The sequence below is a fragment of the Mus caroli genome, unplaced genomic scaffold (genome assembly GCF_978045245.1).
Source record: "Mus caroli unplaced genomic scaffold, Mus_caroli_1 scaffold_9, whole genome shotgun sequence".
Taxonomy (NCBI): domain Eukaryota; kingdom Metazoa; phylum Chordata; class Mammalia; order Rodentia; family Muridae; genus Mus; species Mus caroli.
The window spans coordinates 78278687-78303978 of NW_028227264.1; the positions used below are offsets into that span (position 1 = coordinate 78278687).

At 47.5% G+C, this 25292-nt stretch overlaps 1 protein-coding gene across 2 annotated transcripts; it reads right to left on the reverse strand.

Annotated features, from left to right (window-relative positions):
* Nucleotides 1–15631: 15631 nt before the first annotated feature.
* On the reverse strand, nucleotides 15632–23404 carry Plpp2 (phospholipid phosphatase 2). Of its 2 annotated transcripts, none has more exons than XM_021174182.2 (6): nucleotides 23248–23404; nucleotides 20377–20528; nucleotides 19998–20272; nucleotides 16990–17047; nucleotides 16625–16801; nucleotides 15632–16441 (listed from the first exon to the last, which is right to left on the reverse strand). In XM_021174182.2, the coding sequence occupies exons 1-6, from the start codon at nucleotides 23297–23299 to the stop codon at nucleotides 16325–16327; spliced, it is 831 nt and encodes a 276-aa protein (XP_021029841.1). In that variant the 5' UTR covers nucleotides 23300–23404; the 3' UTR covers nucleotides 15632–16324. The 2 variants fall into 2 exon arrangements, with proteins under 2 accessions (XP_021029841.1, XP_021029843.1); XM_021174184.2 differs by having other exon boundaries at nucleotides 23289–23395.
* Between the last annotated feature and the right edge of the window lie 1888 nt (nucleotides 23405–25292).

The following is a 25292-nucleotide window of genomic DNA, read 5'->3' on the forward strand; positions in this document are numbered from 1 at the left end:
GCTATATCACTCCTGGGCATATACCCAAAAAGTGTTCCAACATATAACAAGGACACATGCTCCACTATGTTCATAGCAGCCTTATTTATAATAGCCAGAAGCTGGGAAGAACCCATATGTCCTTCAACAGAGGAATGGATACAGAAAATGTGGTACTTCACACAATGATGTACTACTCAGCCATTAAAAACAATGAATTCATGAAATTCTAAGGCAAATGGATGGAACCAGAAAATATCATCCTGAGTGAGGTAACCCAATTGCAAAAGATAATACATGGTGTGATGGTTTATATATTCTTGGACCAGGGAGTGGCACCATTTGGGGGTGTGGCCTTGTTAGAATAGGTGTGACCTGGTTGGAGTAGGTGTGTCACTGTGGGTGTGGGCTTAAGACTCTCACCCTAGTTGCCTGGAAGTCAGTCTTCTACTAGGAGCCTTTGGATGAAGACATGGAATTCTCAACTCTGCCTGTGCCATGCCTGCCTGGATACTGCCATGCTCCCACCTTGATGATAATAGACTGAACCTCTGAACCTGTAAGCCAGCCCCAAGTAAATGTTGTTTTTTATAAGATTTGCCTTGGTCATGGTGTCTGTTCACAGCAATAAAACCCTAACTAAGACACATGGTATACCCAATATACAATTCATGAAGCTCAAGAAGAAGGAAGACCACAATGTGGATACTTAGATCCTTCTTAGAAGGGGAAACAAAATACCCATGGGAGGAGATACAGAGACAAAGTTTGGAGCTGAAACTGAAGGAAAGGCCATCCAGTGACTGTCCCACTTGGGGCTCCATCCCGTATACAGTTACCAAAGCCAGACATTATTGTGAATGCCAACAAGTGCTTGCTGACAGGAGCCTGATATAGCTGTCTCCTGAGAGGCTTTGCCTGTGCCTGACGAATACAGAAGTGGATGCTCACAGCTGTCCATTGGAGTGAGCACAGGGTCCCCAATAAAGGAGCTAGAGAAAGGACCCAAGGAGCTGAAGGGGTTTTCAGCCCCATAGGAGGAACAACAATATGAACCAACCAGTACCCCTAGATCTTCCAGGGACTAAACCACCAACCAAAGAGTACACAAGGAGGGATTCATGGCTCCAGCACCATATGTAGCAGAGGATGACGTTGTGGGACATCAATGAGGGGAGAGGCCCTTGGTCTTGTGATGGTTCGATGCTCCAGTATAGGGGAATCCCAGGACAGGAAAGCAGGAATGGATGGGTTAGTGAGCAGGGGGAGGGGGGATACAATGGGGAGGGGGTTCAGAGGGAAAATGGAGAAAGGGTATAAAATTTGAAATGTAAATCAGGAAAATATATAATTTTTTAAAAACTCAAGTACAGCAGATGCTGGTGAGGATATGGAGAAAGAGGAAGACTCCTCTTTTGCTGGTGGGATTGCAAGCTGGTACAATCACTCTGGAAATCAGTTTGGTGGTACTAACTGAGGATAACCAGTAGTATAACCAGCTATACTACTCCTGGGCATATACCCAGAAGATGCTCCAACATGCAATAAGGTTACATGTTTCACTATGTTCATAACAGCCACATTTATAATAGCCAGAAGCTGGAAAGAACCCAGATGTCCCTCAACAGAGGAATAGATACAGAAAACGTGGTACATTTACACAATGGTGTACTACTCAGCTATTAAAAACAATGACTTCATGAAATTCTTAGGCAAATGGATGGATCTAGAAAATATCCTGAGTGAAGGTAGCAACCAGAAAGTCCCAGATGCCAGGAAAGCAAGAGCCTCCCAGGACCCCACGGGGATGACATTAGCTGAAATACCCCACAAAGGGGAGGGAGAGCCTGTTGAGATCATAGCTAGAGGTTAGGCATGTCCCAAGGTTGAGGGGTGGGGCCACCCACCCAACAACAAAATTTTAACCTAGAATTGCTCCTGTCTAAAAGAAACACAGGGACAAAGAGTGAAGCAGAGAATGAAGGAAAGGCCATCCAGAGACTGCCCCAGCTGGGGATCCATCCCGTATACAGTTACCAAAGCCAGACACTATTGTGAATGCCAACAAGTGCTTGCTGACAGGAGCCTGATACAGCTGTCTCCTGAGAGGCTCTGCCAGATCCTGACCAACACAGATATGGATGCTTGCAGTCAACTTCCAGACTAAGGACAGGGACCCCAGTGGAGGAGTTAGGGGAAGGACTGAAGGAGCTGAAGGGACCTTATCTGGCATCAATGGGAGGGAAGGCCCTTGGTCCTGTAAAGGCTTGATACACCAGTGTAGAGGAATGCTAGGGTGGTGAAGCAAGAGTGGATAGGTGGGTGGGGGAGCACCCTCATAGAAGCAAGGTAAGGGGGGAATGATATAGGGGGGTTGCAGAAGGGAAACTGAGAAAGGGTATAACATTTGAAATGTAAATAATAAAATATCCAATTTTTTAAAAAAAGTTCAAAATCCTTAGTCATCACAGAAATGCAAATCAAAACAACCCTGAGATTCCACCTCACACCAATCACAATGGCTGAGATCAAAAACTCAAGTGGCAGCTGGTGAGTAGATAGAGAAAAAAGAACACTCCTCCATTGCTGGTGGGACTGAAAGCTGGTACAACACTCTGGAAATCAGTCTGGCAGTTCCTCAGTAAATTGGAAATAGTTCTACCTAAAGACCCAGCTATACCACTTTGGGTCATATACCCAAAAGTCGCCACACCATACCACAAGGCCACATGCTCCATGTTCATAAGAGCCTTATTTATAATAGCCAGAAGCTGAAAACCACCCAGATGTCCCTCAACAGAAGAATGGATACAGAAAATGTGGTTCATTTACACAATGGAATACAATTCAGCTACTAAAAACAATGAAATTAGGAATTCTGCAAATAAGAGGATGGAACTAGAAAATACCATCCTAAGTGTCGTAACCCAGACCCAAGAGGACATGCATGGTGTGTACTCACTGAGTAGTGGATGTTAGCCGAAAAAGATGGAGTACCTAAGACACAACCCACAGACCATAAAAAGTATAACAAGTACAAAGGCCCAAGTGAGGATGTTTCCATTCTACTTAAAAGAGGGATGGAAATAATCACATGAGGCAGAGGAAGGGAGGGACCTGTGTGGGAGAGGAGAGAGGAAGGAAAAAGGGGAACAGGATCAGGCTTGTGGATCTGGGGACAGAAGAGAAGCCAAAAGGGCCAAGATAATGAATGGAGATAAGCCACCTCAGGGGATGGGGGGGGTTATCTAGAAAGTACCAGAGACCCTGGAGGTGAGACTCTAAAGACTCAGTGGGGGTGTCTTGCGCGCGTCCGACTCGACCAGCAAGAACGACGCTGCAACAGGATCCTTCTACACGCGTTTATTGGGAGAGCTTGATTGCAGAGGCGAAAGACCTTTTGCCCAGCCCTGGTGCTGCTTTATATAGGCCTAGGAGAGGCGTGTCTCACACCCGGATTGTGTTGTGTTTGGTTGATACTTACAACCTCATTTGCATTCTTACATCTGATTGGTTACTTTCTCTCTCTTCTGATTGGTTACTTTCTCTCTCTTCTGATTGGTTACTTTCTCTCTTATCTGATTGGTTACTTTCTCTCTCTTCTGATTGGTCAATTTTGGTCAATTCTCAAAACCTCATCTTGGCAAAAAACTTTTCTGCCTATGTATGCGTGGTGGCCAGCAGAAGCCTGTGCCACTTTGCAACAGCACATGTGGCTTCCCACATCTCCCCCTTTCTGTTTTAATAAAATGAGGCTGGACTAGGCCTGTGCAATTATGTCCATCTGCTGTGGCTCCTGTTTTAGGTCGTTCCTCCAATGTCACAGTCTTTTCCCGTCGTAGGGTAACCCTATCGCCACCGGGCCCCGTGCCTTAGGTTGGTCTGTGCATGAGGAAAGTTGCCCGTCTCTGGATACCCCAGTGCTGTGTGACAGTAACTGCTAAGTGACCTAGGGCGAACTCTGCAAAAGAGGCCAGCCAAAAAATGAATTAGTGGGGAAATCATGATCACCCTGTCGTATGCATCAATGTGCAAGGGCTGATCAATGATTGTTGAGTCTCTCTCATGCGCAAGAGCAGAGAACTCAGATGCCGACTAATTCTTGAGCATAGATAACCAAACTTTGGGGGAGGCGCCGTTTTCAATAGCCAATAGTGCCTGAGATATAATCACCTTGTCACGTTTTTGTTGTGTTCTAAATTTGCATACCAACCAGAGCATGAGCGCCAGTCCACAGCATATGGCAGCACCAAACAAAATCACTCCCACCCATTCCTTAAAGTAAGAGAAAGCAGAGGAAAGCCAAGAGGTAAAGTCTCCAAAGGTCACAGGTTCCACTCTGGTTCCATTAAGGTTCAGGATCTGTATCTGCAGCCTCTTCTGCAGCCTGTCCAGCTCCTGCGACCAGTTTCCCTTCAGATAATTCGATAGGTCTGTACTTTTAATAAAAGAATTATTAATATACCTATTGGGAGTAATGCATACATGCGGAGTGGATGCCACACAACTCATTTGAATGACATCCATCATCTGTTCCATGTTATGCTGTAAAATATCCACTCTCTGATTCACTAACATTAATCCTGAGGCGAGATGAGAATCCACCCTTTGCAGAGTGAGCAATGCCTCAGACGTTTTTTCTGCTATCTGACTTATGGTATCAGCACTATTAACTTGATTGGCCATAGCAATTCCTGCAGTAACCGCTGATGCTGCAGACACTACAATGGCAGTGACAATGGCAGCTGTGATTCCAAAATCTCTCTTCTGTCTAATTAGACTCATTATTGGGAACTTCTCTGGATCTGCCTCAACAGGTACAGGGACCAAGATTGGTAGCTGTACCACTAAGGCTAAGGATTTGGTTCCATTCCAGCATTGCGTCAAAAAACAAGTGATATTTGTATAATCTAACCATTCTGTATCATTTTGAAATTCAGCCAATATAAAGAAAAATGGAGGACTAACACAAACTTCTACTGGAGAGGTAGTCATATTTCTGATAACTCTATTAGTTGTCACATTATCTAAATGAGCAGAGGTATTGGAAAGTGTGGCAGAAACATTCAGTATCTCATGAAAGGTGCCAGTCAGCAGTGCAAAGGCTGACAGACTGGTACTAGCACCTGCCTCATTACTTAAAATCCATTGGTAATATGGCCAAATATTTTCTTTTCCTGTAGCATCTTCCTTATCATTCATTACAGAAAAATCTAAAGGAGGTGACAAAGCAAAACCCTTTGCTATTTCTTTTCGAGGAAAAATTTTTGATTGACAAGGTGAAAAAACTATAGGAAATGTGAGGTCTGGATGACACCAGGGCACGCTGCGTTTGGCAGTAGCATTGCCAACAGGCCATCGTGATCTTTTGGGAATAGTCACCTTTCCCTTTATCATAATAGTGGTGATGTTTATAGGTGAAGTTATATTATTTCCAACATCACCTGAGCCTAATTGCTCTCCTTGGACGACTTGCGTTAAAGCATTAAGTAACACTTCAGAGCTCACTTTATTTTGGATAATGGGGTCTGCCCAATTAGAGATAACCTTTTTCTTTAAAAATATACAGGGTGTAAAAGGTCTATCCACATCATGCACAAAGCATAGTGTATAATTTAAATGAAAACTCGTACTATTATACACCCGTGGCTCTTGAGGAGTTTGTCGTGCACAAGGCGCATCCAGAAAACATTCTGTTGCATAAAACAAAGGCAAGGTGGAAGAATTGGAATGTACCGGTAAAGGTACTGGCCATGATCTTACTATGGCCCACAAAGGTATACTTATCCCGGTCTCAATCATCAGGAGCAGGAATAGCAGGATCATCTTGGGATTCATCTTGCTCTTTTACGGTCCTTGTCAGTCGCGTCGGGACCCAAAGTGGATTTTCTTCACCCTGTGGAAAAACACAAATAGCTCCCCGGGATCTGATTAAGATAGGATCCGGGCCATACCATTTATTATCAAGGACATTTTTCCATTTGACCATTTCATTGGGCGATTGAGGCCATTGTCCGTGCCTTTCGGCTGGTGATCTTCCAGCATCATCCAATTTTAAAAAATTAAGAGTAAATATTGTAAGGGATAGAGCCATCTTTGGCGTCATAGCCTCTATTCCCCCTTTCTGTTTTTGCAAATATTGTTTCAAAGTACGATGAGCTCTCTCAATGATGCCTTGGCCCTGTGGATTATAGGGCAGTCCAGTAATAAGTTTCACTTGCATTTGTTTGCAAAATTGGCTAAATTTAGAAGAAGTATATGCAGGACCATTATCTGTCTTTAGCACTAGGGGCTTACCCCATGCAGCCCAAGCCTCTAAGCAGTGAGATATGACATGAACTGCTTTTTCCCCTGACAAGGGAGAGGCATGTAGGACACCAGAACTGGTATCGATGGACACATGTACATATTGTAATTTCCCAAAAGCTGGGATATGCGTGACGTCCATTTGCCAAACATCTAGGGGTCGCAATCCGCGAGGATTAACGCCCACGGAAGGTGCATTAATGAATTCTACACACCTACCACACTGTAGGACAATATCTCGAGCTTCTGTTCGTGTGAGCTTAAACTTTTGTCGTAATGTAGAAGCAGGGACATGATAAAGTTGATGAAAATTTTTTGCACTTTCTATAGAATTTTGTGATAGGAAAACCGTATCTCTGGTGGCTGAATCAGCAATTGCATTACCCTTAACCATAGGTCCAGGTAATGATGTATGTGCTCTAATATGTCGAATATAAAAGGGATGCTCACGCATCAAAATACAATTTTGTATTTTCCTCAAAGTTTCAGTTACTGGACTAGACTGCTTAAAATTTCCAACAGTCTCTAACATTAGTACAGCATTAACCACATAAACAGAATCAGAGATCATATTTATGGGCATAAGAAATCTTTTAAAGACTTCTAAAACCACCAAACATTCTACCAATTGAGGGGCTCCTGGTGTAAATTGCAACCTTACAGCCTTTTCATTAATCACATAACTTCCAATTCCTGTTTTGGATCCATCTGTATAAATATCAATGGCTCCCTTTATAGGAGTGTTAGCCGTTACCTTTGGAAATATAACTGGATGTAATAACAGAAAATGTAATAAAGGATGTTTAGGATAATGATTATCAATTAAACCAGAATAACTGCATCTAAGAATAGCCCATTCATCTATAGTCGCACACAACGTCTGCATTTGTGCAGCAGTATAGGGGACAATTATGCTATCTGGCATTTTTCCAAAGTGAGTGATTGAACTTTTTATGCCTTTATGGGCCATATTTGCCACCATGGTGGGATAATGCTCTATAGTCTTATTAGGGGATATGTGTGGATGTATCCATACTAGAGGACCATCTTGCCATAATACAGCAGTTGGCAAATTTATGGTTCGTAATATGCATAGGCAAAAAGGTTTTTGCTCATTTATACGATTTAGCTGTGCTGTTTGGATTGCTTCTTCTACCTTCCTAAGAACATCAGAAGCCTCAGGTGTTAATTGTCTCAATGAGGTAATATGTGATTCACCTTCTAAAATTTGAAATAGAGGTTTTAATTCCGAAGTAGGGATCCTTAAATAAGGTCGAATCCAATTTATATCTCCTAATAATTTTTGAAAATCATTTAATGTCTTTAGATGATCTTTTCTTATACTAATCTTTTGTGGGGTAACACACTGTAAAGTAATAGTGGCTCCTAAAAATTGACTAACATTAGACTGCTGTACCTTTTCTGGTGCAATAATCAAGCCATTATTTTTTAAAGTTTCATTAAGAAAGCCATAAGCTCGCTGTATACTTTCTTCTTCAGGTCCACAAATCACAATGTCGTCCATATAATGACAAATTTTTAAGGAGGGGAAACCATCTCTAACTGGTTGTAAAGCTTTTCCTACATATATTTGACATATGGTAGGGCTATTTGCCATTCCTTGGGGTAACACTCGCCATTGATACCTTTTATCAGGCTCCATATGATTAACAGAAGGTAGGGTAAATGCAAATCTAGGTTTATCTTTCTCGTTTAACGGAATGGAAAAGAAACAATCCTTAATATCTACTACTATAATTTTCCAATCCTTAGGTAGAGCTGAAAGTAGGGGGAGTCCTCTTTGTACGGGACCCATAACTTGCATTTGTGCATTAATGGCTCTGAGGTCATGTAACAATCTCCATTTACCTGACTTTTTCTTTACAACAAAAATAGGGGTGTTCCAGGGTGATTGTGTGGGTTCTACATGTCCCAAGTCTAATTGTTCTTGTACTAATTCTTTAGCTGCTTTTAATTTCTCAGAGGATAAAAACCACTGAGGCACCCACACCGTGTCCTCTGTACACCACGGAATGGGCAAAGGCTCCTCAGCGGCCCCTAGAAAAAACCCAGCCCTTTCTTATCTGCTTTTACTGTGGCTTTAACTGGTGAAATTCTACCTTGTAAACTTTTTCCTAGACCTAGTCCAGGTATATATCCCATTCCTTTCATCATTTCCTTGCTTTTCTGAGAATAATCATTTGTCAGTATAAAGTTCATGGCTGACATCACATCTCTTCCCCATAGGTTTACAGGTAAAGGGAGTACATAAGGTTGAAAAAGCCCTGTCCTTCCTTCTTTATCTTTCCATTGTAAGGATTTTGCACTTATAGTTGGGGTAGCCTCATATCCTAATCCTTGTAAGCTATGTGACGATTGATTAACAGGCCAAGAAGCAGGCCACCAATTACTAGATATGATGCTTTTATCTGCTCCTGTATCCATTATACCTTGAAAGGTTTTTCCTTCTATTTGTAAAGATGTGTACTTTCTTTTCAAACCTATTCTTTCTACCCTTTGTACACTGCTTTTGCATATGATCTGTTTTCTTGGGTTCGTTCATGTTGTTTAGAATGACTTCAACCTTGAGTTTCCAATTTTAAGCTAACTTTTTGTTACAAGCAAAAGGCTGTCTGCCCCTTTAAAAGCTCCATTTGCAATCGGCCCTCAGCAGGGCTTTTTCAGCTGTACTTGACTCCCAGCCACCTTGCAGCTAACTTGTCAATTTTTGCTGTGCAGACTGAGACTGCTTTTTATTTTTTTTTTTTCAACATGAAACACAGAACAATCATTCAATCATCCAAACATGAATTGACAAACATATAGACAATTTGGTGCACCAAAAACAGACAATAGACAGCTCAAAGGGACACAGATATCCTAACCAGAGCTAAGAATCTCTCCATAGGAGTCAGAGAGGAAGCAGGACGTCTCCCGTTTTCCTTCTGTCCCTAGGAGGGCTCTGAAATAGCTTATTTTCATTTTTTCTCTTTCTTCTGGGAATTCTGCACAGTGGCTGCTTCTAATAGTTACTCCTCTTTCCCTGAGAGCTATCATTAAGCCTTTGATGAAGGCTGCCTCTTTAGTCAAAGTCCTCGAGAGGAGGATAAATTGACTTAATTTTTTGTTCTTCATTTTTTATATTATCCTTTATATCTTTATATTATCCTTTGTATCTTTATTTTTAGCTTTCTTTTTTTATATTTCTTAAGTTACTTATTTTTCTACGCGCGTCTTCTTTTTCCTTTCTCTCTGTTTCTGATATGCCTTCCTGGTACTCCTACACCTACTGCGTAAGAAAGCATACCTCTCAGAGACTTACCTTAATTTCTTTATACTTACCGGTACCACTGTTCCTCAGCTGAAGAGTTCTGAATCCTTGCGGTCGAATCCTTCTCAGCAGCCTGTTTTGCAGGAACACTTTATTAACACCGCTCCCCAGCTGAAGAGTTCTGAACCCACGCCGGATCCTTCTCAGCAGCCTGTTTTACGGGAACCTTTATTAACCGCTCCTTCCCCGCGATGCAGTTCTGGATCCTCCCTGTAGCAGGGGGTCTTTGCTCGTGCCTGAAGATGTTTCGTCCCGGGGTCTCGGCACCACTTCTTGCGCGCGTCCGACTCGACCAGCAAGAACGACGCTGCAACAGGATCCTTCTACACGCGTTTATTGGGAGAGCTTGATTGCAGAGGCGAAAGACCTTTTGCCCAGCCCTGGTGCTGCTTTATATAGGCCTAGGAGAGGCGTGTCTCACACCCGGATTGTGTTGTGTTTGGTTGATACTTACAACCTCATTTGCATTCTTACATCTGATTGGTTACTTTCTCTCTTATCTGATTGGTTACTTTCTCTCTCTTCTGATTGGTTACTTTCTCTCTCTTCTGATTGGTTACTTTCTCTCTTATCTGATTGGTTACTTTCTCTCTCTTCTGATTGGTCAATTTTGGTCAATTCTCAAAACCTCATCTTGGCAAAAAACTTTTCTGCCTATGTATGCGTGGTGGCCAGCAGAAGCCTGTGCCACTTTGCAATAGCACATGTGGCTTCCCACAGGGGTGACCTTAGCCAAAATGCCCAACATTGGAGAGAACTCAAAGATCCCACCTCTAGGAGATAGACAGGGCCTCAAGTAGAGGGACAAAACTTACTAACCCACAGTCAAAACTTCTGACCCAAAACTATTCCTGTCTAAAAGAACTGCAGAGACAAAAATGGAGAAGAGACTGAAGGAAAGGTTGTCCAATGACCAGCCCAACTGGGGACCAATCTCATGGGAGGGCACCAAAGCCTGACACTATTTCTGATGCTATGATGCGCTTACAAACAAGAGCTTGGAATGGCTTTCCTGAGAGGCCCTACCAGCAGATGACAGTGACAGAAACAGATACTTACACCCAACTATTGAACTCAAGTCAGGGACCCCTATGGTGGAATTAGAGTAAGGATTGAAGAAACTGAATGGGAGAGTGACCCCATGGAGACACCAGCAATCTAAACTTACCCAGACCCCAGGGAGCTCCCAGAGACTGAGGCACCAACCAGGAGCATATACAGGCCAGTCTGAGGCCCTTGGAACAAATATAGCAAAGGCCTGCCTGGTCAGGCCTTAATGAAAGAAGATATGCTTAATCCTGGAAAGATTTGAGGCCCCAGGAAAGTGGGGAGCCTGGGGAAGGGAGCACCCTCTTAGAGGCAAGGAGAAGGAGGAATGGGATAAGGAACTGTGGGAGAGGGGATCAAGGGGCAGGAGTGGGGGGACAACTGAAATGTAAATAAATTTTAAAAATAAAATAAAATGAATAAAGAACATGCTTAATCATCAGGGAAATGCAAATTAAAACTACCCTGAGATTCCATCTTATACCCATCAAAATGGCTAAGATGAAAAATTCAATTGACAGCACCTGCTGGCAAAGATGTGGAGCAAAGGGAATACTCCTCCATTGCTAGTGGGAGTGCAAACTGGTAAATCAATTTGGTGGTTTCTCAGAAAATTGAGAATAGTTCTTCCTCAAGACCCAGGCATATCATTCTTGGACATTAACCCAAAATATGTCCCACTATACCACAGGACACTTGCTCAACTATGTTCATAGCAGCCAGAAACTAAAAATAATCTAGATGTCCCTCAAATAAATAATGGATAAAGAAAATGTGGTACATCTACACAATAGAATATTATTCAGCTATTAAAAACAAAGGCATCATGAATTTTGCAGGAAAATGGATAGAACTTGAGAATATCATCCTGAGAGAGGTAACCCAGATCCAAAAGGACATACATAGTATGTACTCACTTACAAATGGATATTAGCCATAAAATACAGGATACCCATGCTACACTCCACAGACCCAAGGGAGGTAAGCAAGAAGGAAGGCCCAAGCAAGGATGCTTGAATCTCACTTAGAAGGGGGAATAAAATAATCATAGGAGGCAGATGGAGGTGAGATGTCAAAGCATTTCAATTCAGTCTCCATTTTAGAGAACCTGACCTAAGTGTGAACTCAGGTAAACTAGCCTGGCATTAGTTTCCAAGTTGCCCCCCAACAGAACCTGAGCCTAGCTCTAGTCTCTAGGCTAATCCCCAACAAGAGCAGAGTCTCCAGGTTACACCCTCAACAAGACCAGTGTCTCCAGGTTATCCCCCCAACAAACCTGCACCCCCAGGTTACAAACCCACCCCTTGCCTAACAACCACCATGGCAGAGGGGAACAGAAGTTAAGTTTATGATATGACTCCCAGCACCAGCCAATTATGTTAAAGGCCACAGGAGCTTTCCAGTCGGATGCTTGCACACTTAGTCCCTGCTTGCTGCTTACTATAAATCCTTGCCCCATTAGACATTCTGGGCTCCACCACCACCAAAACCACACTGCGTGATTGTAGTGTGTTCAGGGGCGGGGGCGGGGGGGAGCCCAAGCTAGCTCGAATAGAATAAAGACCCTACTGTGAGTTGCATCATATTGGCTCCTGTGTGTGTTTTGGGGATCACTAACATTTCCCTGGCACAACAGAGATAGGGAACTGGATGGGAGAGGGGGTGGAGAGGCAAATGAGGGGTTCAGGATCGGGTGAGGAGACAGGAGGGGGGCCAAGAAGGCCAGGAGAATAAATGGAAATCTATAACTAGTGGGGGTTAGGGGTTGGGGGCATCACAAGGACATGCCAAAAACCTGGGGTGGGGAGGCTCCCAAAAATCAATGGGGACTTTAGCTGAGACTCACAGCAGTAGAGATATGAAACCTGAAAAGGTCACCTCCTGTAGCCAGACAGGAACCCCAGTAAAGTGATAGGGACACCAACCCACCCACAAAACTTCTGACCCAAAATTTATTCTGTCTACTAGAAATGCAGGGACAAAGATGGAGAAGAGACTAAGGAATTGGCCAATCAATAACTAGCCCAACTTGAAACACATCCCATGGGCAAGCACCAATCTAATACACTATAATGATACTGTTGTGTTTCCAGACAGGAGTCTAGCATAACTGTCCTTTGAGAGGGTCCACTCAGAAGGTGACTGAAATAGATGCAGTTACCTACATCCAAACATGGGATGGAACTTGGGGACTTGTATTAGTCAGGGTTCTCTAGAGTCACAGAACTTATGGAATGTCTCTATATTGAGGGAATTTCTCTATATTGTGATGACTTACAGTCTATAATCCAACTAAACCAACAATGAGCAACTGTGGATGGGAAGTCCAAGAATCTAGTAGTTGCTCAGTCCCACGAGGCTAGTTGTTTCAGCTGGTCTGCTGTAGGAGTGGATTCCAGCAGATGTGCTGGCAAGTAAGGCAAGCAGGTGAAGGGTGACTCTTCCTCCTTCCAGTGTCCTTATGGAGGCCTCCAGCAGAATCTGTGGCCCAGATTAAAGGTGTGCTCCACACCTGGATCTGAGACTTGCTTTGTCCCAGGCTGACTTTGAACTCAGAGATCTCCTTGCCCCAGTTTCCTGGGATTAAATGAATGTACTACCTTGCCTGAGCTTGAGCTTTGCATGACTACTATACCTCAAGATCTCCGTGTCAAGATCCAGGTCAGAAACTTGTCTCTTCCAGCCTCAAGATCTGGATCACAGGTGAGCCCCCCAATCTGAATTGTAGTTCATTCCAGATGTAGTCAAGTTGACAAACAGGAATAGCCATTAAAAGACTCTTATGGAAGAGTTGGGGGAAAGATTCAGGGCCTGGAAGGGGATAGGAACTCACAGCAAAACCAACAGAGTCAACTAACCTGGATCCCTGCAGGCTCTCAGAGACTGAATCAACAACCAAAGATGTATGCATGGGCTGGACCTAGACCTTCCCACACATGTGTAGCAGATATGTAATTCGGTTTTCATGTGAGTCCTCCAACAACTGGAGTGGGGTCTATTCCTAAAGCTGTGAATTATATTTCCCTAACTGGACTACCTTGTCTGGCCTCAGTGAAAGAGGATGTGTCTAATCCTGCAGAGACCTGATGCACAAGGGTGGGGGATACCCAAGGGAGGTCCTCTAAGAGGAGAAGGAGATGGGTGATAAGGGGAGGGACTGAGTGAAGGGAAGACCAAGAGGGTCTTGGTCTTACATCAATCAGGATGTAAAGTGAATGAATAATAAATAAATAAATAAATAATTTTTTTTTCTTTTAAGTGTGTGGGATTGGGGGGCGGGTGGTATGTGCACATGTGTACAGTGCCTGTAGTGGTCAGAAGAGGGTATCAGATACCACTGATGATGAAGTTAACAGGCAGTCATGGGCTACCATGCACAATAGCCACTGGGCCACCTCTCCAGTGCCTGCTTTGTTTTGTAAATAACTAGTCTCTCCCTATGGCAGTGGTTCTCAACCTTCCTACTGCTGCAACCCTTTAATATAGTTCCTCATGTTGTGGTGACCCCCAGCCACAAAATTATTTATGCAGTTATGCAACTACTGCAAAACTGTAATTTTGATACCATTATGAATCATAATGTTAATATCTGATGTGCAGGATGTCTGGTAATGTGACCCCTGGTCACAACCCCCATGTTGAGAATCACTCTTTTAGGGTCTTGGTGTGAATTGTGAAATCGAGTGTGAAGTCACTTATTGGTGAAGTTCCAGGCCAATGAGAGACTATGTTTAAAAAAAAGAAAAAAAAGGAAGAAAGAAAGAAAGAAAGAAAGAAAGAAAGAAAGAAAGAAAGAAAGGAAGGAAGGAAGGAAGGAAGGAAGGAAGGAAGGAAGGAAGGAAGGAAGGAAGGAAGGAAGAAAGAAAGAAAGAAAGAAAGAAAGAAAGAAAGAAAGAAAGAAAGAAAGAAAGAAAGAAAGAAGGAGAGCATCTAAGAATGGACACTTGAGGTTGCCCTCTGACCTGCAATGCGAATACCCACAGGAACATTCACAGACACACAGAAGAATCACTGTAGCCCAAACTGGTCTCACACTCACCATCCTCCTATCTCAGCCTCCCTGTGCTAGTGTCACAGATGTGTGTCCCACACCCACAGTCTCTGCGCTTGCTAAACTGAGGCAGCACCCAGCATTGAGTCAGACAGGCAGGCATGGATGCCTGGGAGAGGCTCAGCTCAGCTGCAGTATGGCCAAACAGAGGATATGTACAAGCAGAGTCCTGCTGTGTTTGGGACATGAGCTTGCCTTCTCAACTGGGATCTTCTGCCTCTAACAGAACAGCTGGTACCTGTGGGGCCCTGCTATGCAGAGCACTGGCCGGAGGATGCTGGCAGGTAGTCATGTAACCAGGAGGATCCCCATGAAAATGCAGGCTGTCAAAGGCTGAGCACCAGCTACCAAATGCAGAGGCACCCAGCATGCCTCTGGGTTGGGCTGAATTCCATGGGCCTGCTGGCTTTCAATAATTGCCAGTGGCATCCAGAATCCTGGTGACCTGATCCTGACCTAGCCTCTAAGAAGAGGAAGGAAATGGAGAGGGGGAGTTGGTACTTCACACTGTCCCCCATGCTCCCAGACCCAAAGACCTGATGAATATATAAGGAGCCTGCCCATTCCCAGAAAAACACACACCTTGTCCTGAGATACAACAAGACCTGTCACCCCTCCTGCTGCCCCTGGGAGACTGGCCAGGCATCCTGGGAGCATGGCCACACACCTATCTAACACTGACCATGAAGGTCTCTGTGTTCTAAGGTGACCTAGGATAAGCATCCATCACACATGGAGGAAGGCCACAGTGGCTATAAGGCCTCTGTCTTGGCCAACATAAAAGACACCCAGGCCAGGTGTCCCCTAAGTCTCTGCTAAGACTGGCAAGTCCAGCACAATGCACTGAGGAGTAAGGTGCAAGAGGACCATCTACCTCACCAGAAGAGCTTGAAAAATCAACATGCATGGCAGAGACATTTGGTACAAAGTTTATAACACACCCTCCCATGAAACAGTAACTTGAAGTGTTTTGAAACAGATGGGAATGGCAGATCCGGGACCTACTTCCAATGCCTGGCTACACATTTGGTCCACATGGACAGAGTAGGGACAGGACAGAACATCAAGCCTGAGGGAGGGGCTTGGAGGCCTCGAGTGGTAATCTTCCACAGGCTTGAGAAAAAGATTCAGACCAAAAACTATGTGTGACTTTCCAGGAAACCTGGACTCCTAGGCAGCCCAAGGGTTGGCAGCCGTCTTCACACTTGTGATCCTTGTCCAAGGCCAACTTCCCCACCGAGGCAAACAAGGTGTTCATCACCTTCAGGGCCGTCGAGGAGAGTGCTGTCTTCATGAACAGTCTCAGACCAACCACTTCCGGGGCCATGCTGGGATGGCTCTCCTTGAAAACCCACTGGAGATGGGAAAGAGCCCTCAGAGCAGGACCACATCTTTTGAGGTCATACAATAGCAAGGAATGAAGAAGATGGGCCCTGCCAACACTCAGGGCCAAACAAGCACCCAAGATCCTGGTCCACAGTCACCAGCCAGGACCCTAGGACAGCTCCAAAGTCGGTAGTGCCTGATCAGGGGCAAGGGGTCAACACATGACTGGCCCACAGGTGACTTCCCAGCTTCCAAAGCAGGAAGAGACAGGGTGTTCATAGCAGCTAGGGTCGGTCACCAAGGGTCAGCGTCAGTGACAGACTGGGCTTGCGCTCCGGCACTTCATCCTCCTGGCAGGGCTGGGGTGGCCGGGATTTGAAGAAATCTGAAACATAGCGGACCTGGGGAGGGGAAGGCAGTGAGTAGGGCTGGAAGAAGAAAAACATCTGGGAGCCCTAAGGGAGAAGCTGAGGAGGGTTTCCATGTGGATAGGAGGGGCCAGGGGTGAGGGGCAAGCTCTTGGAGGCAGAATAGCAGGCAGAGGTCATAGAACATCGGAGTCAGCCAGAGCAAGCAGGACTCACCGTGAGGCAGGCCACCAGGGCTCCCTGCAGGAGGCCGACAAGGACATCACTCCAGTGGTGCTTGTGGTCAGACACTCGGGTATAGCCCACATAGATTGCAAAGGCCACCAAGAAGAACTGAACGGTGGGCCTCAGCAGCCGTGCCCACTTCCAGCAGAGCCGGGCCTGCACATATAGCTGTTGAGATATCAGCCTGCCATCAGCTGGGCCCATGAGTGTCCAGAGCCTGTCCAGCCCAGGGCAAGAGTCACAAGTCCTACGACCCTTAGTGCCTCCTCCACATACCCCATTGTGCAATAGGGAAGACCAAGGCCCAGGGAAGGGGTGGCCCCATCAAGTTCCCTGGGAAGAAGTTGGGTACTCACCGCCAGGAACAACATGCAATACATGCCAAAGGAGGAGTGGCCAGAGTAGAAGGACAGCCTAGGAGAGAGGACAGCCGGTCAGGGAGACCCAGAGGCAGAGACACAAGCTCCTTGGGGAGCTGGCAGTCACAGAGGAGTGCAACTCGAAACTAAGAGAAGTGGAGTCAGAGAGGTGGCTCAGCAGTTAAGAGCCTCTGCTTTTGCAGAGGGCCCAAGTTCAGTTCCCACATCCTACTGTTCCAGCTCCAAGAAATCTGATGCCTTTGGCCTCTGAGGATACCTGTAGTCATGCATACACACACACACACATACACACACATACATACACACACATACATACATACACATACACATACACACTTAAAAGTAATAAAAATGGGATTTACTTATTTTTATTTTTATTTTTATTTTATGTGTATGGGTGTTTTGCTTAAATCTCTGTCTGTGTACCACATGCATGCAATGCCTGCAGAAGCCAGAGGAAGGCATCAGATCCTCTGGAACTGAAGTTACAAATGGTTGTGTGGGGGCCACCTTATGTGTTCTGAGGATCTAATACAGATCCCCTGGAAGAGCAGGCGGTGGTAATAAAATTTTAACTTGAGGGGAGTTAGAGAGGTGGTGCAACAGTTAAGAGCCCTGGATGATCTCCCAGAGGACCTGAGTTCAATTACTAGCAACCACAGGGTGGCTCACAACCATCTGTAATCCCAATTCCAGGAGAGCTGATGCCCAATTCTGGCCTCCATTGTTACCGGCCATTCATGTGGTATACAAAAATATGCCAGCAAACCACCAATACACATAGAATAAAAATAAAATTGAAAAAACAAATTTTATCCTGAGGGAAGGCTTGCACACAGGACACTCCATCAGGAGGCCCTGGAGTAACTGTCTTCTCCTCTCTTCACTCTCAGTTCACCAACTTCGACCCCCTACCTGTTCTTGAAGCAACCATGGCCAGCAGGGCCCACACTGTCAGACTCCAAATACTATAGTCTACACTATAGTATTGGGCTACTATAGTATATATAGTCTATGCTATAGTATTGGGAGCTACAGTATATATAATACTATAGCTGCTATGACACCTGGTGGTCTGGGTTGCTGACCATCACCTCATCTTACAAAGATATTAGTCACTGCTTGAGTGGCAGCCAAGGCCTATGCTTTGAAGGCTCAGAGAAGCCATCCCCCCAGGGAAACCCCCAGGGCCACTCTCCAATCTTGACAGACAAAATAAGTCTAAAGCTGAGTCCCCAGCTCCACACTAGCACCCAGAAAACAAGAGTGAAATGTATGTCCAATCCTGCTGACTGCTATGCTAACAACAGACCTCAGTACAACATGGACACACACAGTTCCTTCATGGAAGTCACTAAATAGACAGTGACCACAGTGTCCACTCTCCCTGTGACTCAGTGCTAGAGACATTTGCCTGGCATATTAGAGTCAAAGCTGTGGGTTTGATCTTCAAAACAGCCCCAAACAGACACGGACAAAAGTCACTATTTTGCACCAAAAAAAAAAAAAAAAAAAAAAAGACAACAAACAACAACAAAATCCAAGGCCTGGAGAGTAAATGTCAGCACACACATAGCATGGCTAATAAATAGAAGCTGTCTAAGGAGCTGGGGAGACGGTCAGCCAGTAACGTGCCTGCTGTGCATGACTAAGGACCTGAGCGCACCCCTAAGAATCACGCAAAAGGAGGTAGTGCATTCCTTAACCCAGGACGGCAGCTTGTTGGCCATTCTAACACAACTGTACAGCTCCAGGCTTAGCAAGGGAACTTGCCTCAACATACATGTGAAGCAGGACTGGAGAGTGGACTTTGGAGTTGAGAGTGCCCAGTGCACTTGTAGGGGATGAGGATTCGGTTCCCAGCACCCACACAGCAGCTGACAACAGCGTGTAACTCCAGCTCAAGGGGATCTGATGCCACCTTCTGAGCCCCATGGCCTCAGACAGGAATCTGATGTATACACATACATTCAGGAAAACACGAGAGAGAGAGAGAGAGAGAGAGAGAGAGAGAGAGAGAGATGCCATTGTGGAAGACACTTAACACTGACCACAAACATATTTGGACACACAAGCACACACACATATAAAAGCAGTCCATGAGAAGACACGATCAATAAGTTTCGGACACCGCAACCAGTCACTTGAAACATCCAGAGATGAAAACATCCATGAAGAATGAAGAAAAGGGACAGAAGCCAAGAAGACATGCTAAGCCAGTCATGGTGGCACAGACTTATCACCCCGGCACTCAGGGAACTGAGACAGGAGTCTGAGGTCATTCTGGGCTACATGGCAATATGCTGTCTCAAAAATCTAAAAATGCACTATGGATGTGAAAATGCCAATAATATTCAAAGTGAAGCCGGGCGTGGTGGCGCACGCCTTTAATCCCAGCACTCGGGAGGCAGAGGCAGGCGGATTTCTGAGTTCGAGGCCAGCCTGGTCTACAAAGTGAGCTCCAGGACAGCCAGAGCTATAAAGAGAAACCCTGTCTCAAAAAACCAAAAAAAAAAAAAATATATATATATATATTCAAAGTGAAAAAGTGCCAGAAGCCCTAATGGCTCACCAGAGACAACAGATAGAGCCAGGCTCAGCTGAGGATGCAGGACACACAGGCCATGCCAAGAATGAACAGTGGGGACCCAGAAGAGCAGGACACCAGGAAAAGAAACAATGCTAACTGGACACAAGCCCACCCACAGAGGGCCCTAAAGAAGCAGGAGCTCCCTCACCACAGCAGATCCCTCATCACCGGCCTCAAAGCATAGGAGGTAATCACCCCACCTCTGAGGGCTGGCCACTGCCTCCCAGACAAACGAACCCTGAGACTGTCCACTTGCATACCTGCCCTGCCAAAGATGCAAAAGGAGAGACATGGCTGCCTCCTCTGCCTGCCTCTGTGGACAGATTTTCTCCATCCACCAGGCCCCAGGCTTCCTGTCTGTCAGAGCCTTGCCTGGGTTGCAGCAAATACTCACCTGGCCTCCGTGACATTAGCAGGGCTGCCCCTGCACACCTCCAGCTGCACATAGCCAGAGCAGTTGACCCGGCTCCAGTCAGGGTCACAGACAGCCAAGAAACTGGGTCGAAGACGGCCAATCATGTACTTGGCCAGGTCGGTCAGAGACTGGCTCACAGCAGCCCCGAACAGAAAGGTTCCCAGCACCTTGTAGATGGCAGCTACATAGTTGTTGAAGTTGGAGCGTGAATACAGACGGTCTGTGTACACCAGGTAGGCTTCTCCCAATGAGACCTGCGGATGGAACAGCCACAGAGCACTAGGCAGACACAGCTCCCACCATGCCCATCCTGCGGGCGGGCTGGACCATCCCCCACCCAAGCCCTTTTCTGTCTTACAAGGACGACAGTAGCTGTGATGATGACCCCAGCCATGAGTCCATGGGTGATCGTGTCTGGACGGTACGGGTACCGGATGGAGTCATCTCCACAGTAGAACCCTCGCTTATATGGTGCATTCACCAGGGTCAGGATGATGAAAGGCAGAGAGGCTGTGGGAGGCCAGGGAAGGCACATAGTTCTCCGCAGTGTCCATTCCATCCCCCCTGTTATCTGCACATCTATCACGGCCACTGTGCATGCCCTCATTGGAAACTATTCCATTGGCTTCTTTGAATGAGCCCAACTACTCAGCAGCTCTACCCAGCTATAGCTTCTCCTCACTTCAGGGCTCCCTAGAGCTGCCTCTTCACCAGCAACCAGGGCCTTTGCACACACACTGCAAGCATCGCGCCTCCCCCACCTCTCACTCCAGCACCCTGATGAGCCACCATGGAGTAACCGTTGCTCTTCACGGCTTCTGTCCCCTGTAGAACCATATAGTCACCTTAGTGACAGTTGGCAACTGTGCATAAGCACAGCAGGGCACAGCAGGACCCTGCTGTGCTCAGGGTGGGACACTGGCAACTGCTCACTGCCTGGGCAGTAAGACCATCCAGCAACACAATGTGAGACTGTAAGGCTGTGAGGCTGTGTAGCTCACAGCCAGAGGGCCACCCCTTGAGTCTCTGCTTTATTTACCTTCATTCATGTTCTGAGCCAATGCTAGCTACACCCTGGACAAGATGGACCCAGCTCTGGAAGCAGAAAGCTCGGACCAAAGCCAGAGTCACAGCCACTCTTGGAAATGAATGGCCTGGCAGTGAAGCTGTGAACAGAGCTGCAATCTGAAGCCTCCAACCAAGGGTTGCTGGGAGGTGGGAGCCAGTCACAAGGACAGGACAGTGAGTAGCACCTTGTTCTGAAGGCACAGGAACACAAACACCCCTAAAAGTACCCTTTGCCTGTCAGCAGTGGGGAAGCTGGGTGTGGAGTGCATGGCCCTCAGGTCCTGAATGCCAGGTGAACCCCGAGGGGAGACTCAACATGCAAAGGGGAAAAGGACTGGCCAGAATACAGTCCCTGATGTGGGCTGAGCCATCTCAGAGTCCAGAGAAGACATGATCCAGGAAGGTGCTAATATCATGAAGCTGAGAGGTATGGCCAAGAAGTAAGGAGACAGGAGCAGTGTCCCCTGGGAGGGGACACCTTCATAACAGTGAGAGAAGTCTTGAAGGAGAAGAGGTCAGAGGAGAAAGATGGCATAGGGTGAAATCAGGGGAGAGTGGGAGAGGAGGAGAGGGGGGGAGCAGGGGAGAGGGGGGAGAGGGGAGAGGAGGACAGGGGAGAGAAAGGGAGGAGGGAGAGGAGGAGAGGGGGAGAGGGGAGACTGGGGGGGGAGAGGAGAAGTGGAGAGAAAAGAAGGGGAGAGGGGAAAAAGGGGAGAGGGGGAGAGCAGAGGAGAGGGGAGAGGAGGGAAGAGGGGGAGAAGAGAGGAGAGGGGGAGAGCAGGGGAGAGGGGTGAGGGGGAGAAGAGGGAAGAAGGGGAGAAAAGGGGAGAGGGGGAGAGCAAGGGAGAGGAAGAAAGGGAGAAAGGGGAGAGAGGAAGAGCAGGGAAGAGCAGGGAAGAACATGAAGATGGTTAGAGAGAAGATCAGAGAGGAGAGAGTATCAGAAAAGATGAGAGAGGGAAGAGGGGGTTCAGAGGAAATAGAGGAACTGAGGTCAGAGGAGGATGTAAGAGATCAGGGGAAACACACATCTTCTGCATAGGAGGTAAAGTCCAAGGATCTGGTGGTAGAGAGCAACACTGAAGACAACTAAAGTTAGTGAATCCTCAGCAGACAAGCCAGGCAGACCACAGCTGTGCAAGGTCTGGACGAACCTAAAGCCCTGAACATGGCTGGGTTGCATGGCAGGTGTGGGCCAGGACACTGGCTCCCAGCTGTGTCCCCTCTTCTTCTTCCACCTGCAGTGGGTATTTGTAGGGTACTTTGTTCCCACCAACAGGAAAGGGCCTCCTTCATTCTGGCTGCAAGGCTTCCCTATCACCACCCAAAGTCTGCACTGACTCCAGTGCAGACTTTGGGTCACTGGCCTGCAGGGTCTTGGTTCATTCGGCCACTCAGAGGCATAGGCCTCCTCCTGCTGCTGTGACTTCCCAGGTAGCTCCGCCCGTGGGGACTCAGGACTTTCCAAGGAAAAATGTAAACTATTTCCAAGTCCTGTAGTTCCTGGCACACAGTTAAAGCAACAGAAATGGTTCCACAAACCCATACACTTAAAAAGGGTGCCAATGGCTGAGGGGTGTCCCACGGGGCTTTCTGGCTGCCAACGGGCGCAGCTAAAATGAGTATCCTTCCGGGATATGGAAGGTGGAAGGGGAGGGAGATGCAGAATGGAGGAAGATAGAGGCACCCCGTCACCGTCACCGCCTTGGGTTAGAATCCAGCCACTGTCCCCTGGGCCCCAACGAACACTTGGCCTTTGTTCGAGCCTGGGGGGGTTCGGGACGCTCCTCCCAGCGGCCTGAACCGGAATGGCAGGTTTGTCTGTGAGAGCCTAGCTGTCCCCGCCTCCCGAGGGCACAGTGCTGGACCTTGGCCATGGGTCACTGGCCTGCAGGGTCTTGGTTCTGCCCCGCCCGTGTGAGTCACATCGCTCCGCGGCACTCGAGCGACTTCCTGCTGCCAGGACCCTCCACCCGGGAACAGCTACAGGTAGACAGGCAGCCCCGATCCCGCCAGGAGCCCAGGAGGGCTGGCGGGGTGCTCACAGGGAAGTGTGGAGCATCGGTCACCATCGTCCGCATCTCTAACGCACACTGGACAGAGGGACCGAGGGAGTGTGCACCTGGGAAAGAGTCCCCGCACCCGGGGCTGAGGCTCTTACCGACCAACACGCACAGCACGTCCAGCAGCACGAAGACCCACCTCCGCTCCATGTCGCCCCCGCCCAGGGACGCCCGCGACCCCCGCTTGCCCCAGCTGTCCCGGCAGCCCCAGGATCACATGGCGGTGGAGACTGCGGGACCCAGGGAAAGGGCAGGGCTTGACGAAAGGGCCCGGGCGAGGCGGAGGCGGGGCTGAGGGAGGGCGTGCCATGAAGAGAAAGTGCGGAGGCGGGAGGGCAGGAGAGGGCGGAGGCCCTGAGGGGTGTGTTTGCCACCTTGACCCGGGCGTGCAGGGGCAGGGGCTTCGGGGCTGGGATGGGCGGGTGTGGGGGCGTAACAAACTGAAGTCCCCTATTTGGGAGGGATCTCCAAGCTGGGATCCGGGAATCTCAGGACTAAGAACAAGACTCAAAAGTGTTGCAAAGCTTGACTGGGGTCTCCATGCAGAAAGGAGTCTTCCAGCTGGGAGGGGCCACCAGAACTCAAGACTGTAGGCTGGAGGTCACCCAGGTGTCCCCAACACTTGGGCGGGGTTCTGCAGTGAAAATGCAGAGTTGCAGAGAGGGCAAGCCAACAACCGCCTGGGCAGCACTCCTGAGTTCATCTCAGCCTTTCCAGAGGAGGGCACCTGTGCTGGACACCATGACACTTCTAAACCAATAAGTACCTTAGCACGGATGGCCAAACTCAGGTAGAAGCCCACCTTTCCTCTAAAGTAGCATCTTGTAGTTGCTGTCAGGTTGGAAGGTTTCAAGACCCTTCATGGTGGGAAGGTCAGGATCATGCCTTAACACAGGCTGTATCCACTCTAGAGAATACCACAGAGATTCTAAAGTTGACCCATGATGGGTGGGACCCAGCCTACCCTGTTCAGGGGGTGTCCTGAGACCCTGGGCCAGGGACACTTGGGAGCCAAGGGCATGTAGACTCTGGAAAGAAAGGCCAGGATCTCCAAAGCCCACACTGAATCCTTTGGGTGTGGCCTCCTAAAGGTGTAAGAGGCCACAGTGTGAAGCCTCCACTCCAGAGACTCCAGCTCCTTGATGCCTCCACGGAGGCCACACTCAGAGCTAATCAGCCCTTTCTCCACCACAAGGTTGACTTGAGTCCAGGATGTTTGAGACTTGAGGGCAGGGAAGGTCAGGAAAGAGACAACTCCTTGCTGAAGGTCCAAAAGGTCTCCCCTGACCTTCTCTCCTGCAGGATGTCACCCAGGCAGAGTTGACCTGAGAGGTCCTCAGAGAACCCAAGTGCCTGTGCTTTGGAGCTGGGAGGGAGCAGCGTGCAGTGACCTGTTCAGGGGTAAGGGAGGGTCCCTGCATCCTAGAAAGTGGGCAGGCAGAACTTTCAATACACTGTAACCTGTGCTACACACAGGACTGGACAAGGACTGTGCAGAAACCTGGGCTTCAGGTCTTCATCCATGTCCCTCCCCCATGTCTACCCAACACCGATGTGGCAGGTCTGACCCTTTAAAGACAAGGGCAGGCTGGGCTCTGGTGAGAGGACACTAACTGAAGCAGAGGTCCCCAATGCCAGCATTCGCTCTCACATCCACCCATATGTCCATAGCACATGGACTCAGAGGTGCCAAAGTCACCCTACCATATGTGTGACATGTCCCCCTAGCTCCTGACAGTTCATATGACCAGTGGCATCTGTAATACCCCCATTAACCGCTGTTTACTGGGACCTAACCATAGGAAAGTCTTAGCAGGTCAGGGCAACACTGAGGACCTACTATGTGCTGAAAGGAGAGCCAGGAAAGAGGAGGTGATGAAGGAAACTGGGGCACTGAGCAAAAAGAGAGAGACGGAGCAAGGAAGCTCCTGAGGAAAAGAGGCAGGAGGAGGGTGGGCAGGAGGAGGGTGGGCAGGAGAAGGGGTGCAGATGGAAAAAAGACTGGATGGAAAAGGGGAAGCTGGAGAAGGGTGCGAGGAGGGATGTGGCTGGAAGAGGGTGAGGAAGGAAAAGGGATGTGGCTGGAGTAGGACCAATAGGAGGAAGATGAGTGGGAGGAGGAAGGAAGATGGAGGAGGATGAG

What these genes read in the sequence shown, in the direction of transcription:
- Plpp2 (XM_021174182.2), bottom strand. Translation starts at nt 23,299, where the DNA reads ATGGAGCGGAGGTGGGTCTTCGTGCTGCTGGACGTGCTGTGCGTGTTG. An exon ending in GCTAATGTCACGGAGGCCAG is followed by an intron (nt 17,048 to 19,997) that starts GTGAGTATTTGC and finishes CCTCTCTCCTAG; the next exon opens with GCTGTCCTTCTACTCTGGCC. An exon ending in ATTGCATGTTGTTCCTGGCG is followed by an intron (nt 16,802 to 16,989) that starts GTGAGTACCCAA and finishes ATATCTCAACAG; the next exon opens with CTATATGTGCAGGCCCGGCT.